The 16,397-nt window shown below is 43.7% G+C and overlaps 1 protein-coding gene across 4 annotated transcripts in view; it reads right to left on the bottom strand.

The window, feature by feature from the left end:
* Positions 1 to 16,397, bottom strand: part of DGLUCY (D-glutamate cyclase) — a 96,085-nt gene that overhangs the window by 24,966 nt on the left and 54,722 nt on the right. For 3 of the 4 annotated variants that reach the window (XM_006271822.4, XM_019481669.2, XM_019481670.2), the window contains exons 5-7: positions 14,129 to 14,279; positions 12,280 to 12,402; positions 8,641 to 8,835 (exon numbers count right to left, since the gene is read on the bottom strand). In XM_006271822.4, the coding sequence (XP_006271884.1) occupies positions 8,641 to 8,835; positions 12,280 to 12,402; positions 14,129 to 14,279 (469 nt within the window). The remainder of the gene's footprint in view (positions 1 to 8,640; positions 8,836 to 12,279; positions 12,403 to 14,128; positions 14,280 to 16,397) is intronic. The other variant, XM_019481671.2, reaches the window with a different exon arrangement.

Genomic DNA, 16,397 nt, shown 5'->3' with positions numbered 1-16,397 from the left:
TCCTCCAGAGAGGTAGATCGCATGTTTGAAAGAGCCACCTGGATACCACATGAAGAACTGCTGCAGTACAGAAGAAAAACACCCACAAATCGCACACCGCTGGTTATGACCTATCACCCATCCCTTGAACCTGTATGGAAAATCCTCAAAAAATTGCAACCCATATTAGAAAAAGACCCTATTCTTAAAAAGATCTTCCCAGAGCCACCCATCCTAGCCTTCAGACAAGCACCGAACCTCACCAACCTCATCACCAGAAGCAAACTTCCTCAAGCCCAGAACACACCAAAAGGATCCAGACCGTGCCAGGACAAGAAATGCAAAACCTGCCAACACCTCTCTACCACCTCCACTATTACTACACCCCACAACAGAGCCATCAACATCCCTGGATCTTACAGCTGCACCTCCAGAAATGTAGTATACCTCATCCAATGCACCAAATGCCCTGATGGAAGATATGTAGGAGAGACCAGACAACAACTGCGCACCAGAATGAATGCACACCGGAAATCCATCAAAGACAGAAACACTCAATTACCGGTGGGGGCACATTTCTCACAGGAGGGCCACTCTCTCTCCAATCTTTCAGTCCTGATCCTCAAGGGAAACTTACACAGCACTTCCCAGAGACGAGCCTATGAACTCCACTTCATCAACCTGCTGGATAGTAGAGATCAGGGACTAAACATAGACATTGGATTTTTGATACATTATAATCTGCCTGGCAGCTGACTCCCCAGCCCAGCCCAGCCCCTGGCTTCTTTACTTTTCATTCCATCCAGGAAGAGCACACACCAACTGCTGAAGCTTCCTTAGCCTGACGAAGGGTTTTTGAACCCGAAAGCTTGCTTAATAACTATTCTCCAACCATTTGGGTTGCTCTAATAAAAGATATCAAATTCACCCAAGGAACCTTGTCTGCCTATGTCCTTAGACCAACACGGCTACAACCTAAAACCCTTGCACAAACTAATGCAAATGTACATCTATACATGTGGAAATACTGCATCAGGACAGAGCAGTGGATTTTGTAGGATGGGACTACCTTCTAACTAGGAAGATACAGACATCATTTAAACTTTCCCAAACAGTATGAATAATGACCAAATGGTGATGGGTCTTGATTCCTGCTGAGTCAGTAAAGGTAGGGGTAAAGGTGGAGTGGTATGAGTTTTGAAATAGTTATACTAATGGTCTGTGATTCCAGGCTGAGAAATTCAATGAACAGAATACTGGTTATGACTATATTGATATTTTTAGGTATTAACATGAATCATTCTTATTTCTGTACTAGAGCAATTTGTTTTGTATTTTCAAGAACATGATAAATAATGTCTCACCTTTTTCTTTCAGTCTGTATTCATATCTGTGCTAGAGTGGATTCCAAGTCAAACCTCACAGATTTTAGAAGAGTTTCAGTTCACACCCAAACTGTGCAGCCTGGCTGTATTTCTATCTTTATGTCTTCTTTTTGTCTTTTTTTAATCTTCTTCTATCTTTCTATCTTCCCATGAGAAAAAGGCAAATTCCTAAACTGATTTAACTTGGAAACTAGGTAATTTCCAAGGACTGGATGAGATTGTGGGATACTAATGGATATTAGGAATTTTATTCTTGGATTGAACTTCTACACCCTCACTGAAGTAGAGATCAAAGTTTTAAATATCTCTTGCTATTGATAACCCACAGAACACTCATGCTAAGTAATACTTTTGCAGTATGGTGATATTAGCAGATGATCAGATCCTACACTCCTGAAATAAGGCAACTATTCCATTAATGGCGCTTACCCTTTCCGTAAGTCAGCCAATACAGAGTAATATTATACAGTTAAAACCAGTATATCCATATTTCTGATATTTTCCTAATGGAAAAGAGGAAAGAAAAAAATTAGATTTCTTATTTTTCAGACTTGCTGGTATGTGTGAAAAATGAAGGGACTGGCTGGATTATAAGGTTAAAGACACTTCTCATTACCTTTATTTACCTCATTCTCCTCTTATCTTTATCTCCTCCCATCTTTTTTTTTCTCCTCATTGCTTTCTTCTTTTAATTTTACCATTTGCATTTCTCCTTCCTCTTGTATATATTTTCTGCAGTCAGCTGAGGATAGAAACTATGCCAAATGTGACAGCATGGACTGTCACATCATTGGAGAACCCTATGCAAATAGCTGGATCTACTTAATTAACCAATTAAGATGTTGCTGGGGGTCTGAGGCTCACAAATGTCAGTGAGAGGGAAAAGACAACATCAAAGAAGTTCATGAAACTGAGTTACTGTTAAGGGAAAGGAGTTTCAAAGGGGCGGAAGGAGAGAAAACATCTTGCTTGAGGAGAGCGGTACACAGAGTAGAGCACTCCTGGAAACACCAGAAAATTTCCACAGAAGTAAGAGTTTATGAAAGAAATGGGAGTGAAAGAAATAATAGCATTGAAATAATGATAAAATAAATACCAATACACCCCTTTTTAGGAACTGTCACATCCTTCAGTTTCTTTCATTCCTTACCTCCACAGCTACTTCTTTGGTATTGGTCAGATGACTGTGAAACAGTCCTTCCAGATCCTTTCCTTACTGGTATGAGAGATGCGGTGCTCTTGGGGATGAGGCAGGTACATGAGCCAATAAACAGGAATGACTGCAGTTTCTGAAACCAGCAGGGATGCTAGATCTCTTTCTAAAAGAATATTGTCCACTCCATGTGAGGGTGTAAAAGGGAGGGGATAAGAAGAGAACCTGGCAATTCCTGAATCTCATTTTGTTTGAAGAATACTATCCTCAAGAATCAAGGTATCTGTTCTCCATTTAAGTGTTTTTCATGTAGTTTGTGGAAGACTAAGACAATGATGAAACAGAGAGAGGCCCAATATGAGGCCATTCAATACCTGATGAGATTGCTTGACTTCAAGTGATTTTTTTAGGGGAGGGCCTTGTATGAGTGCTTAACACAGGTATAGACAGACTAGGTTTGTTGGGTAAATCTTTTATTAGACCAACTAAATAGTTGGAAAAATTGTTCTTTGTAAAGTCAGTAAACAGAAACTTTTCAAAGAATTTGTTTTCCACTTCTTTAGTTGGTCTAATTAAAGATATCACATTTGCCCAAAGGTGGGGGTCTACTACAGGCCACCCAACCAAGGGGAAGAGCTAGACCAGGAATTCTTAAGTCAGCTCACGGAGGTAGTTAGGTCAAAAGATGTGGTCATCATGGGGGACCTGAACTTTCCAGACATCTGCTGGGAAGAGCAGTCAGCCAGGTCTGACCACTCACGTAGGTTCCTAGCCAAGATACAGGACCTCCATCTAACTCAGGAAGTGCACAGCCCCACTAGGGGAGACGCCTTGTTGGATCTGGTGCTGGCCACAGGCGACGACCTGGTGAGGGGGCTGCGGGTGTTCAACCACCTGACAGTGATCATCGTCTGCTAGAATTCACCATCCAGCGCAAGGTGGCAAAAGCCTGCAGTGAGGCAGCAGCCCTGGACTTCAGGAAGGCGGATTTCAATGAGGTAAGAAGAATAGTTGGGGAAGTACTGAGGTCCCAGAGGGGAGGGGAGTCGGGTGTCCAAGAAGAGTGGTCGTTCCTTAAGGAGACGATCCTCCATGCCCAAAGGAAGGTAATCCCAACAAGGGTCAAAGGCGGCAGGAGGGCACAAAAGCCCCCATGGCTCACCAAAGGCATACGGGAACGTCTCCTAGCTAAAAGGGAGGTGTACACCCAATGGAAGGGAGAGGCCATCACCAGGGAGGACTATACCTCTGTTGCTCAGGACTGTAGGGGGGCGGTCAGGAAGGCCAACGTAGAGATAGAACTGGGACTAGCTACCCAGATTAAGGACAACAAGAAGTCCTTTTTTAAATATGTAGGGGGCAAAAAGAAGGTACCCGGTAATGTGGGGCCTCTGCAAGACACGCTAGGAAATCCAGTTGTTGCACCAGACAACAAGGCTAACCTATTTAATGATTTCTTTGCCTCCATTCTCCTGAGCAGGGACCAGATCAGCCCATCCGCTGGGACCCCCTCAGGCCCTGGGGGAGGCGCACCCAGGCCTACGGTCAGTTAGAATCTAGTCAGGGAATGTCTGGGGGGACTGGATGTATTTAAATCAGCTGGTCCTGACGACCTCCACCCCAGAGTGCTGAGGGAATTAGCAGAGGTCATGCCGGGACCCCTGGCACAGCTTTACGAGCACTCGTGGTGCTCTGGTGTGGTGCCAGAGGACTGGAAAAGGGCCAATGTGGCTCCCATTTTCAAAAAAGGGAGGAAGGGCAACCAACATGTGTTCATTAGAGGCAGGTCCTGTCAGACCAACCTGGTGGCCTTCTATGACCAGGTCACAAAATCCTTAGATGCAGGGGTAGCAGTGGACGTAGTCTTTCTGGACTTCAGGAAGGCCTTCAACACTGTCTCTCACCCCATTCTCATTAAAAAACTAGGAGACTGTGGTGTCGACACCTACACAGTCAAATGGGTTGTTAACTGGCTGAAGGGCCACACCCAGAGAGTGGTGGATGGGTCATTTTCGACCTGGGGGGATGTGGGCAGTGGGGTCCCCCAGGGCTCGGTCCTCGGACCCGCGCTGTTCAACATCTTCATCAGTGACTTGGATGAGGGGGTAAAAAGCACCCTATTCAAATTTGCCAAAGACACTAAGATGTGGGGGAATGTGAGCACGCTAGAAGGGAGGAATAGGCTGCAATTGGACCTAGACAGGTTACAAGGGTGGGCAGATGAGAACAGTATGGGTTTCAACACTGACAAGTGCAAGGTGCTGCACCTGGGGAGGAAGAACCAGCAGCATACCTACAGGCTGGGGAACTCCCTTCTTGTCAGTGCAGAGGCAGAAAAGGATCTTGGAGTCATTATTGATGCCAAAATGAACATGGGCCGACAGTGTGGGGACGCAGTCAGGAAGGCCAACCGTACCTTGTCATGCATCCACAGACGCATCTCAAGCAGGTCCAAGGAGGTGATCCTCCCCCTCTATGCGACACTGGTCAGGCTGCAGTTGGAGTACTGCATCCAGTTCTGGGTGCCGCACTTCAAGAGGGATGTGGACAGCATTGAGAGAGTTCAGAAGAGAGCCACCCACATGATCGGGGGCAGCAGGGCAGGCCCTACGAGGAGAGGCTACAGGACCTGAACCTGTTCAGCCTCCACAAGAGAAGGCTGAGGGGGGATCTAGTAGCCTGTTACAAACTAGTCAGAGGGGACCAGCAGTCATTGGGGGAGTCCCTGTTCCCCCAAGCACTACCAGGAGTGACTAGAAATAATGGTCACTAGCTGGCAGAGGGTAGATTCAGACTAGACATCAGGAGGCGCTACTTCACAGTCAGGGCGGCCAGGATCTGGAACCAACTTCCAAGAGAAGTAGTGCTGGCTCCTACCTTGGGGGTCTTTAAAAGGAGGCTGGATGAACACCTTGCTGGGGTTATTTGACCCCAGTACTCTTTCCTGCCATGGCAGGGGGTCGGACTTGATGATCTGTCAAGGTCCCTTCCGACCCTACAAACTATGAAACTATGACCTTGTCTGCCTATGTCCTTAGACCAACATGGCTACAACCAACACCCCCGTAACACAGATATACAAATATCAGCTTCCATATATGACCCAAGGTGGACTACTGTAAGTTTGTGGAATTGTAGAGAGCCAAAATTACTCCAGTATGTTGAGAGAGAAAACATAGACTAATTTATTTAAAAGTTTGAATGAATGGCAACAACAGACGTGGCTACAGGTGTAATGACCCATTTATCTGGTTCTGCTTTTGGTAAGAAAGGCTATTAAATGCATATCATGCCATGAGTGAGGTAGAAGATTGTACAGAAGTAAAGATGGAAATTAAATAGAAAAACTGAAAGAGAGAGAAGACATTGACAGCAGTTCTGAACAACAGAGATATCACCAGGTGAAGTCCCTGTTGAGATGCAGGCACATCCCATTTGCTTACTGAGGCACTATTTGCAGCCAGAACAAGGAACCAAGGAGGATGTCCTAATTTAGTGTAGATGCAGCAAAGTAGTAGAATTTGTTTTATAGAAATGTATCAAGCCACACCAACACCACCTTTAAAATGTTTCAGTTACTCTAAGACTTTGGGAATTAGTGAGATAACTAAGCCTATGGGCTAGGATGGTCCTTAAGGAAAACGAAATGATGCATTAAAGGTGAACTGCAAATGGCTTTTGCAGTATTATTCACTATATGTAGATTATTTACGATTACTGTAGTCAGACTAAACACAAAGGCTGGAATTTTCCCATTAAGAAATTGTTACAACATATGTTATCATCAGGGGTTTTGGTTTTCTCTGATTTAAAAACATCCCCAACTTTTGGATTTAAAAAGTAACCCCAAATCCACATTTTTCCATGATTAAAATGAAACACCACTAATTTGTATATATATATATATAGTGGTGTTTAATTTTAATCGTGGAAAAATGTGGACTTGGGGTTACTTTTTTTAATCCAAAAATTGGGGATTTTTTTTAAATCAGAGAAAGCCAGGATTCCTGGTTACCATAGAAAATGATATTATGTCCCACAAAAGGAATTATTTTCTCAGAAGAAGAGCCTGTAAATGTTCTTTGCTACTTTGAATGCCAAGGCAGTAAAAGCACTATTGGATAAAGAAAGCTCATATATCTAGTCCATAGATTTCTATGGAGAACTTAGATAAGAGGGTTGGAGGAAAACTGGTTGTTTAGATACGCTTTATAGCATTGCTATTTTTGCTGTAAAAAGCCATTGATATATTATGCAGGTAACAGTAGAGACAAATTTCCCATGAATTTGGAAACACTGTGGGGAAGAAAGGTACTAAGTATGAAAGAGCTAATCACAGCTTTTTCAAAGCACTTGGAGGAGAAGGTGATTAGGAACAGTCAGCATGGATTCACCAAGAGCAAGTCATACCTGACCAACTTGATTGCCTTCTGTGATCAGATGACTGGCTCTGTGGATGCCGGGCAGTGTACATGATATACATTGACTTTAGCAAGACTTTAGCAAAAGTCTCCCAAACCATTCTTGCAAGTGAGCTAAGGAACTATAGGTTGGATGATGTGGATTGAAGGTGGATAGAAAACTGGCTGGATCATCAGACTCAAAGAGTAGTAATCAATGGCTTGGTGTCTAGGTGGCAGCCAATATCAAGTGGAGTGCCCAGGGGTGGGTCATGGGGCACTGAGAAGAGATTTAATAGGAGCTTTCAACTACCTGAAGGTGGTTCCAAAGAGGATGGAGCTAGACTCTTCTCAGAGGTGACAGGTGCCAGAACAAGGAGCAACGGTTTCTAGTTGCAGCAAGGGAAGCTTAGGTTGGTTATTAGGGGGGAAAAAACTCACAAGGAGGATAGTAAAGCACTGGAACAGATTACCCAGACAGGTTGTGGAATCTCCATCATAGTATCATAGTTTCATAGTTGGTAGGGTCGGAAGGGACCTAAACAGATCATCAGGTCCAACCCCGTACCCCAGGCAGGAATGGATGCCGCGGGCATATCACCCCAGCCAAATATCTGTCCAGCCTCCTCTTGAAGACCCCCAAGGTAGAAGAGAGTACCACCTCCCTTGGGAGCCCATTTCAGAGCGTGGCAGCCCTAACTGTAAAGTCATGTCTCCTGATGTCCAGCCTGAACCTTCTCTCTAACAATTTGTGGCCATTATTCCATCTTTGGAAGTTTTTAAGATCATTGGATGGGATGATCTAGTTGGGGCTGGCCCTGATTTGAGCAGGGGGTTGGACTAAATAGTCTCCTGAGGTCCCTTCCAACCTAAATTTTCTATGATTCTATGATCACAAATTCAGGCCTACTTTCTCCTTCTAAAATCCATACCCTGTTCAGTGAGGCAGAAGAATGTATAGGTAAAATAGGACTAGAACTAATGGGGTATAGGGGACAGAAAGGGAGGCATGCCAATACTGGTGTTAGGAACTGATACATGCTTTGTCTTTCTCTATCCCTCCTACCCACTTCTGAGATACTCAGGTAATCTTCATCCCAGCTTGACATTAATTCATCTAGAAGACATAATTTTTTGAAAGAACACATACAAAATCAACTTCTAGAATGTTCTACACTTGAAAGAGTAGAATGGTATTGCAAAAGTTTTAAGGGATGTTGTATTGCCTGCCATAAGGAGTATTTTTTGAGCTGGTATTAATATGTTATCCTACTCTGCTATTCACAGATGGGCAATTCCTGCTACCCATCAGTTTATACATAACAATTAGACTCACTTCTGATGGGAGTAACCCTGTGGGTCTTCAGTCATGCTGGAAGCACAGGTATAAGCCAGATCTAGAACTTCGAGATTGACAGCAGTATATGTTAACATGCAAGTAAAACTAGGAATGGAAAGTATACTGATGCCCCATTAGCTAAAGCAGACTGGCTGGCTCAAACTGATCAGTATGGTAAGATAGAAAGGGAGAATAACAGTATCATTCAGAATAACCTTACAAAGGCATTGTAACTTTTGGAACTGTCTTACTGCATTCCTGATTTCAAATACTATCTGAATGAACTGGATAGATCATGTATACTAATCTACATGACAAATTTTAGTTTCCAGAACTATTTATTCTTCACTAAATGAAAAGCAACTTAGAAACTGTTTTTTTTACCTGGATCTATTCCAATTAGACTTTCTAGATCTCTTATCCTTTTTACTGCTGCAGCTGATACAATGCTGTAATACAAAGGACTTTGAGAAATGCAGTGGACCTCAGGGATTTCTTTCAGGTAAGCTTCAGCATCTTCATTCTTCTGGTCAGTAATAAACATGCAGCCAGGGGAATGAGTGAAAGCTAGTGGAGATTCTAAAATAGATGAAAGATTTCCACTTACTATATATAATAATAAACACCCTAATCAAAAAATCATTAAAATGACAAAAATGATGAAAAGCTACATCATTAAACATGAATATGTTGTCTCTGTCACAAAAGTCTTAATAAATCAAAACAAAACAAAAAACTCAAGTGACACATGGGGTGCATCCCCATGAGCATGTACGTGTGTTTACCTGGGGACAACTAGCAGTGGCACATATTTATGTTGCTGCTAGTTGTCCCCTGGGGAATGCCCCTGCTTACTCTCTGGAGTGCAGCAAATTGCCCCAAATGGGGTAGGAGAGGCTGGGTCCAGCACCTGGGCTGGACCAGCAGCCTTACCTAAGGCCCTAGAGGCCTCCTAGGACTGCAACAGCAGCGATCTGGGCATGTGGAGCCTGGGCAGCAGTCACAGTATGGCTCTAGCTGACCAGGCTCCAGTTTCAGGCAGTACATGCTGCAGTCACATGTACCACCTCACTTTTTTTTGCCCTGTTTGGTGGGGGAGGGTTGATACCAGGAGTTCTAGTTATCTAATTCTACTCTGCAATGCAGAACCTATTCATATGTGCTGTGTGCATTTTGTGGCAGCACAAAAGCCTTTGAGGCGCCACAAAGTGCGCGTTCTCACTTGTGGAGGCATAGCCAAGGAGTCCAGTGAAGAGCAACAAAAATTACTAGGAGCCTCAGAAGCAGGACTTATGAGGAAAAGCTGAAAGAGCTAGGGTTATTTAGGCTGGAGAAGAGAAGACTGAGGGGGAATTTGATATCAAACCTCAAATACCTGAAGGGTGATTACAGAAAGGATGGAGATGGCCCTTCTGTGTGGCTGCAAGAAATAGGACTAGGAGCAAAAGACTCAAGCTGCAGCAGGGGAATTTTAGTTTGGAGATTTGGAGGACCTTTCTAACTATGAGGATGTTTAAACATTAGGTTACCTAAAAAAATTGTGGACTCTCCACCCTTGGAAATATTCCAGAGCAGGTTAGAAAGATTACTTGGCTGGAATGGTATAGTCAAGGATAGAGGTGTACTGGTTCATTGGTCCATATCGTATCAGCACCAATAAAAGGAAAATTAAAATCATTGGCAATCGGCTTTTTTTGGCTGATGCGACTGATAAAGTCACCGATAAATGCTGCATGCATGGGTGCAGCCGCAGCACGCATGTGGCCAGGAGTGCAGCCCGGCAGCTTGGAGAGCAGTGCCCAACCAGTAAGTCTGTTAGGAGGGAGAAAAGGGGTGTGTGGGGGGGGACAAGATGGAGGCTTCCATGGTGAGGGAGGGGGTGGGGCAAGGGCAGGCAGGGCTGAATTAACCCTTTAGTGGGCCCTAGGCAAACAAACTTGTGGGCCCCTAATTAATACCGTATATTTATATTACTTTTTAAACTCAATAATTATAATATGTAAAATAAGTACAACCGGGTTCCTTCTTCACTTAGGGTCCTAGGCATGTGCCTAATTTGCCTATGTGTTAATCCAGCCCTGGGGACAGGTGCTTCATGGGCGGGGCGGGGCATGGGATAGAGCTGCAAGCAGATCATCTTGCGGGGCAGCTCCCACCAATATCTGCACCCTCAGTGGAGGCATAGGAGGGCATGTGCCCTCCAGATCTGTGTGGGGTGAGGGCAGGCTGCCTGCTGTGGGCTGGGGTGGCACCAGGCTCTTTCCAGTGGGGGGGGTTGGGCCGGGGCTGTGCTTGGGGCAGGCAGCGGCAGCACTGGGAGGAAGGGTTGGGGGAAGCGATGGCCACCCCAAAATTTGCTGTAGCCCACTCCCAAACCCCATCCCAGCACCACCACCACCCAACCTGAGCACAGACCTGGCCCAACCATCCCACCAGGAAAAGCCTGGTGCCACCCCCAGCCCCAGCCTGCAGTGGACAGCCCACTTTCACCCTGCACACAGATCCAGGGGGCACATGTCCCCCCATGCCTCCCTTGGGGGTGCACACAGTGGTGGGAGCCATCCTCCCTTCCCTGCAACCCCAAATGAGCCTCTCATGGCTCCATCCTATGCCTCACCCCACCTCGTCTGGGCAGTGCTTGCCTCTGCCCCTGCCCCAGCCCCACTCCCTCCCTCACCATGCCCCCCCCCGCATGCTCCTTCCCTGCCCTCACCCCTTCCCCACAACAAACTTACCAGCCAGATGCTGCTCTCCAAGCTGCCAGGCTTGCATATTGGCAATCAAATCAGTATATGCTGATATGGCTCGTTAATAGCCATTCATATTGGCCCAAAAAATCTTTATTGGTGCACCCCTACTCAGGTATGATCTTGCCTTGAGCAGGTGACAGGACTAGATTACTTCCTAAGGTCCCTTCCAGCCCTACTTTCATAGGATCCTACAATCCTATTAAGGGTATAAAGGCAACTAATAAAAAGTAAAATTTATATATAAAATTGTTTATATTGGTACAAAACAACAGCTCTTTTTGTTCAGCCAACATAAGATAGTTGTTTTCTTACTAGCATTGCAGCAGGTATTGGTCTTGGGAAAAGAACCGTGTAATTACGGATCAGATAATGCATTTTGCATTTAAGAAACATCTACATGAAAATGAATATGAATAATAGCTGGTTTTACATTTTCAAAAGTGTCTCTATGTTTTGGTATCCAACTTGAGTAACCTAGGGCCTGACAGAGGCACTGAGCACTTTGACTTCCCAATTAAGTCCATTAGAATTTGTTACCTGTGTTATTCAAGTTTTAGCTATTTTCAGTTGGAAAAAATTTGTAACACATAGCCCACAACTGTAAGCACAGTACCAGGCTATGTTACTGAGCTCATTTTTTGAATGACCCTAAAAAGATGCTGGATCTTATTCTTTGTTATCTTGCACAATATAGTCATTTAGCTTAGTGACTAATACAGCCATTTTGATTTGGAAGCATTCATTGTGCATTCATTTTGCAGTGCTATAAATTTATAAGGTGGCGCTGCAGAAAAAAATTCTGTATTGTGAAGATGTCAAAGTTTCAACATTTCTTTTCATTCCAATTCAGAACAAAAGCTTAAAATTTTGAAATTCTTCATAAAATAAATTCTGATATTTTTCAGATCAATCAAAACATTTGTTTTGACTCAACTATTTTACTTGATTTTGAATTGCTATAATGAAAAAATAACATTAAAAGAAATGAGGTTTTAAACTAAGCAATCTAAACTTCTGGTGTTAAATGCTAAAACTGAATGTCTGACGCTCTGGCATTAATACTAACGCTTCTGTTTCACACACAAAACATTTTTCAGTAATAAAATATAGTTCCACTAAAGTGGAAATAGTTTTATCCAACATTTTCTAACTAGCATAAAGCAGGGCAATGGAAATGAAACCCAATAACCACATCACGCTAATTAGAAATGTGTAATGAAAACTACGTAAAAATGAACTTCAATCTAAAAATTCTATTATATACACTACATACTGCAGTTGCTGATTGCTTCCATTCCTGTTACTCCACAGGCCCAAAACACTGGAACATCCCCAGGATGAGGCTGTACTGGATCTCCATAGTCTGGGTTGGAAAAGTCTTGGATTCCTAATAAGCCTATGATTAGTAAATAGTAAAACCACATTACATTCTAGTTCATAGATTCATAGATTCATAAAAGTAGGGTCAGAAGGAACCTTGTAGATCATCAAGTCTGACCCCCTGCCCTGGGCAGGAGAGAAAACCGGGCTTAAATGACCCCAGCCAGGTAGATGTCAAGCCTCCTCTTAAAGACCTCCAGTGTAGGAGCCATCACCACTTCTCTTGGAAGTTGGTTCCAGATCCTAGCCGCCCTGACTGTGAAGTAGTGCCTTTGGATGGCTAGACTAAACCTACTCTCTAACAATTTGTGGCCGTTATTCCTTGTTACCCCGGGGGGGTGCTAGGGGTAACAGGGTCTCTCCCAAACCCTGCTAGTACCCCCTAGTGAGTTTATAGATGGCCACCAGGTCCCCCCTCAGCGTTCATCCCAACCTACATCCAAAATTCCATAGTTTTCCTTTTGTGTGCATGGCCCCCATACCTGTCTTAGTACTGCACTTCTTAAATTACCTTTTCTTGTTTTATTATCATAACACATACAAAAACAAAAAAACTCATCATCCATGTGTCAGCACACTCTGCTTCTGGAACAAAAAAACATGGGCTTCTCTGAGTACTAAACTTCCCAGGAAACATTTTTATAATAGCTTAACTATCAGTTCACTGAAGACCTATACTCATAAAGTGTGATAGCTTATTCTTATTTCCCATTTGAATATGTTCTCTGCACCACAGTCTAGATTACTGTGTCCAGCCTACTTTCCTGAGCTAAAGAAATAGGCCACTCTCATTGTGGATTATTCCATATGCTATTACATTTCACTGCTATGAAAATGTTCTGCCCTTCAGCTAAATTTTCCTTTGCTCGATTCAATCATTATGGGTATTATTCTGGACCACAGCTCCTTCTGCTCTGAGTGCACATTCTTCAGATACTTGCATTTCTGCAATCCCTCCACTTGTCTTGGAATTAATTTAAGTAGGCTATACATATTACTATTTCAATTTCTTGTAAGATCTAATGGCCCCTTTATAATTTTTTGGTCTTCTCCAAACAGCAATTTGGAGCTAGCTTTGTCAGCCTTCAACCACCAGGCTGCTGACCTCTGACATTCAAGAAAGAACCTAAGAGTGATGTTTGTGTTGCCAGATGTACCTTGTTGCCAGAAGTACCTTGACTCTGTGAACCTGGGACTAGTAGATATAGAACTGTTTGCATTATTCTTATGTGCTATCACTGTGTATCAATAACATTTGCCTATTATTGAATGGAAAAGTTGTGGTTGGTCTGAGGGTTTGGGCCAGCCCCGATCAAGGTATCTGGGTCATAAATCCAGTGCCAACATTAGAAACAGTATAGGTATCCAGGTAGATAGCTCCCCATGCTGCTACTTACTGATACCCCTTTTCTGGGAGCCTTCTAATGATGGACAGTGTTTATACATAAGCTAAATTACATACATATTTACAAGTTTTAATTGAATCCTTTATCAAGACCAAATAGACTACTTCACTACTTCCCCTGTACCAGACATTCACTTCTTTATCCAACACTTTCTGTGCTTAGTCACTTCAAACTTCCATTTTCAGTTAAAACAAGTCAGTGCTTACTTACCTACCTAAAGGTCAGAGTTTGTTTTTTTCATTTAAGAAGAATGTATTATCCCACCATTTTCTATCATTTTCCCCTTAGATGTAACCAACACAGACATAGTATTAAATAAATGGAAAGTACACTGACCAGCATCACCAATGTGAACTGGCGCTCCATGCGACTCCTTCAATGGATAAGTTGCTAGCACAACTGCTTCTAATTTGTCTTCAGGAATGGGTCTCATTGTGACCACTAAATTGCAGCAAAAAGTAGCAACACTGAGGCAAGGTACATCTGTCTGATAAAATGTAAAAAGGACCCAGGATGTTAGCAAGAAGCTGCATGAAGACTAATTTTCAGTTAAAAAACTACTACAATATATGCCACTTTATCACAGTCACATATTTCAATTGTTTGCATAATTCCTCATAAAACAAAATGTGTCCTAGATGTTCAGTTAATTTTCTTCCTGCTTATTTGCATTTTGGCTTTGAGTATATTTCAGTTTATTGAATAAGCCAAAAAAACTGTGTGGGGGAGAACCCCAAAGCACCCAAATATTGCTCAATTGAATAACGTAAAGAGTGCATCGTGGACAGAGACAGATTTCTACTCACAACAGAATTTTATATAATGTCTTGCATTCAAAAACTTGTCTAACTGTATCTCAACTATATAGTTGGTCCAGTAAAAGATATCACCCTAAGAAATCCTTGCCCCTCATATCATAAATGTTTCAAATTGTGAAACATTTTTGTAATATGGTAAATGTTGTTGTATTAAATTAATAAGCACATTTCACCTAGAGGTATAGTTTGTGTGTTTCCTGTCTTTTACTGCCATTAGCTTCCATATTAGAATACTCATTCAATGGCACATCTAAGAGAAACAGAATTAAATTTTCGCATGTGAGATTTTCTTTCTTAATTTGACCATAGGCACATGGTCAAATTAAAGGGTACAGTGGGGCCTAAGATACAATTGAATAGCAATTATCAATTGAACTATTGTACAATTGAACAGCTATAATTTTCAATGTATTTCTAGGAAGTCTAAGCTGACCAAAAAATATGTGAAACAACTTGAAATGCTATCTTAGGGCACTTGCACAGTTGATGGGGGTTTAGTTCCCTAAACTGATATGGTGTGTTTTTAATTACAATAATTAAATAATTGCACCATTTCAATGTAGGGGCTTAAATCACTGTTGCAGCAAGGAGCCCAATTCTTTTTTTTTCTTTTTTCACAGAGCCTGCCCACATCTCGTTAAAAAAGATGTGGCATCGATGCCTACACGGTCAGATGGATTGCTAATTGGCTGAAGGGTCATACTCAGAGGGTGGTGCTGGACGGGTCATATTTGACCTGCGGGGAAGTGGGCAGCGAAGTCCCCCAGGGCTCGGTCCTTGGGCCCGCGCTGTTCAATTTCTTTACCAGCGATTTGGACGATGGGGTTTAAAGCAACCTGTTCAAATTCGCTGATGATACCAAAATATGGGGTGAGGTGGGCACGCTAGCAGGGAGGGAAAAACTGCAGAAAGACCTGGATAAGTTGCAAGGGTGGGCTGACAAAAACAGGATGCGTTTCAATACGGACAAGTGCAGGGTGCTGCACCTGGGCAGTAGTAACTGGCAGCACACTTATAAGATGGGAAACTCCCTTCTTGAGAGCACGGAGGCAGAAAGGGATCTTGAAGTCATCATTGACTCCAAGATGAACATGGGCCGACAATGCGAGGTCACGGTGCATCTCAAGTAGGGCCAAGGAGGTGATCCTCCCCCTCTACGCGACACTGGTCAGGCCACAGCTGGAGTATTGTGTCCAGTTCTGGGTGCCCCACTTCAAGAGGGATGTGGACAACATTGAGAGGGTCCAGAGGAGGCCACCCGCATGATCGGGGGACAGCAGGGCAGACCCTACAATGAGAGGCTACGGGACCTGAACCTGTTCAGCCTTCACAAGAGAAGGCTGAGGGGGGACCTTGTGACCGTCTATAAACTCACTAGGGGGGACCAGAAGGGTTTGGGGGAGACCTTGTTTGCCCCAGCGCCCCCCGGGATAACAAGAAATAACGGCCACAAGTTGTTGGAGACTAGGTTCAGATTAGACATCCGTAGGAACTACTTCACAGTTAGGGCGGCTAGGATATGGAACCAACTTCCAAGGGAAGTGGTGCTGGCTCCTACTCTGGGGGTCTTTAAGAAGCGGCTCGATGCCTACCTGGTTGGGGTCACTTGAGCCCAGTTTCTCTCCTGCCCAGGCAGGGGGTCGGACTTGAAGATCTACAAGGTCCCTTCCGACCCTACTTCTATGATTCTATGATCTCCTGCAGTAGGATGGCAAGCTGCCAGCAGGCTGAGTGGCCCCTGAGCTGTGGGGGGCCCCGATCCTTCTTTCAGTGGCAGCAGCACCCCC

Source organism: Alligator mississippiensis, chromosome 2, assembly GCF_030867095.1.
Source record: "Alligator mississippiensis isolate rAllMis1 chromosome 2, rAllMis1, whole genome shotgun sequence".
Lineage (NCBI taxonomy): Eukaryota > Metazoa > Chordata > Crocodylia > Alligatoridae > Alligator > Alligator mississippiensis.
Note: the sequence above shows the minus strand (reverse complement) of the source record. Positions and strands in the feature narration are given on the sequence as shown.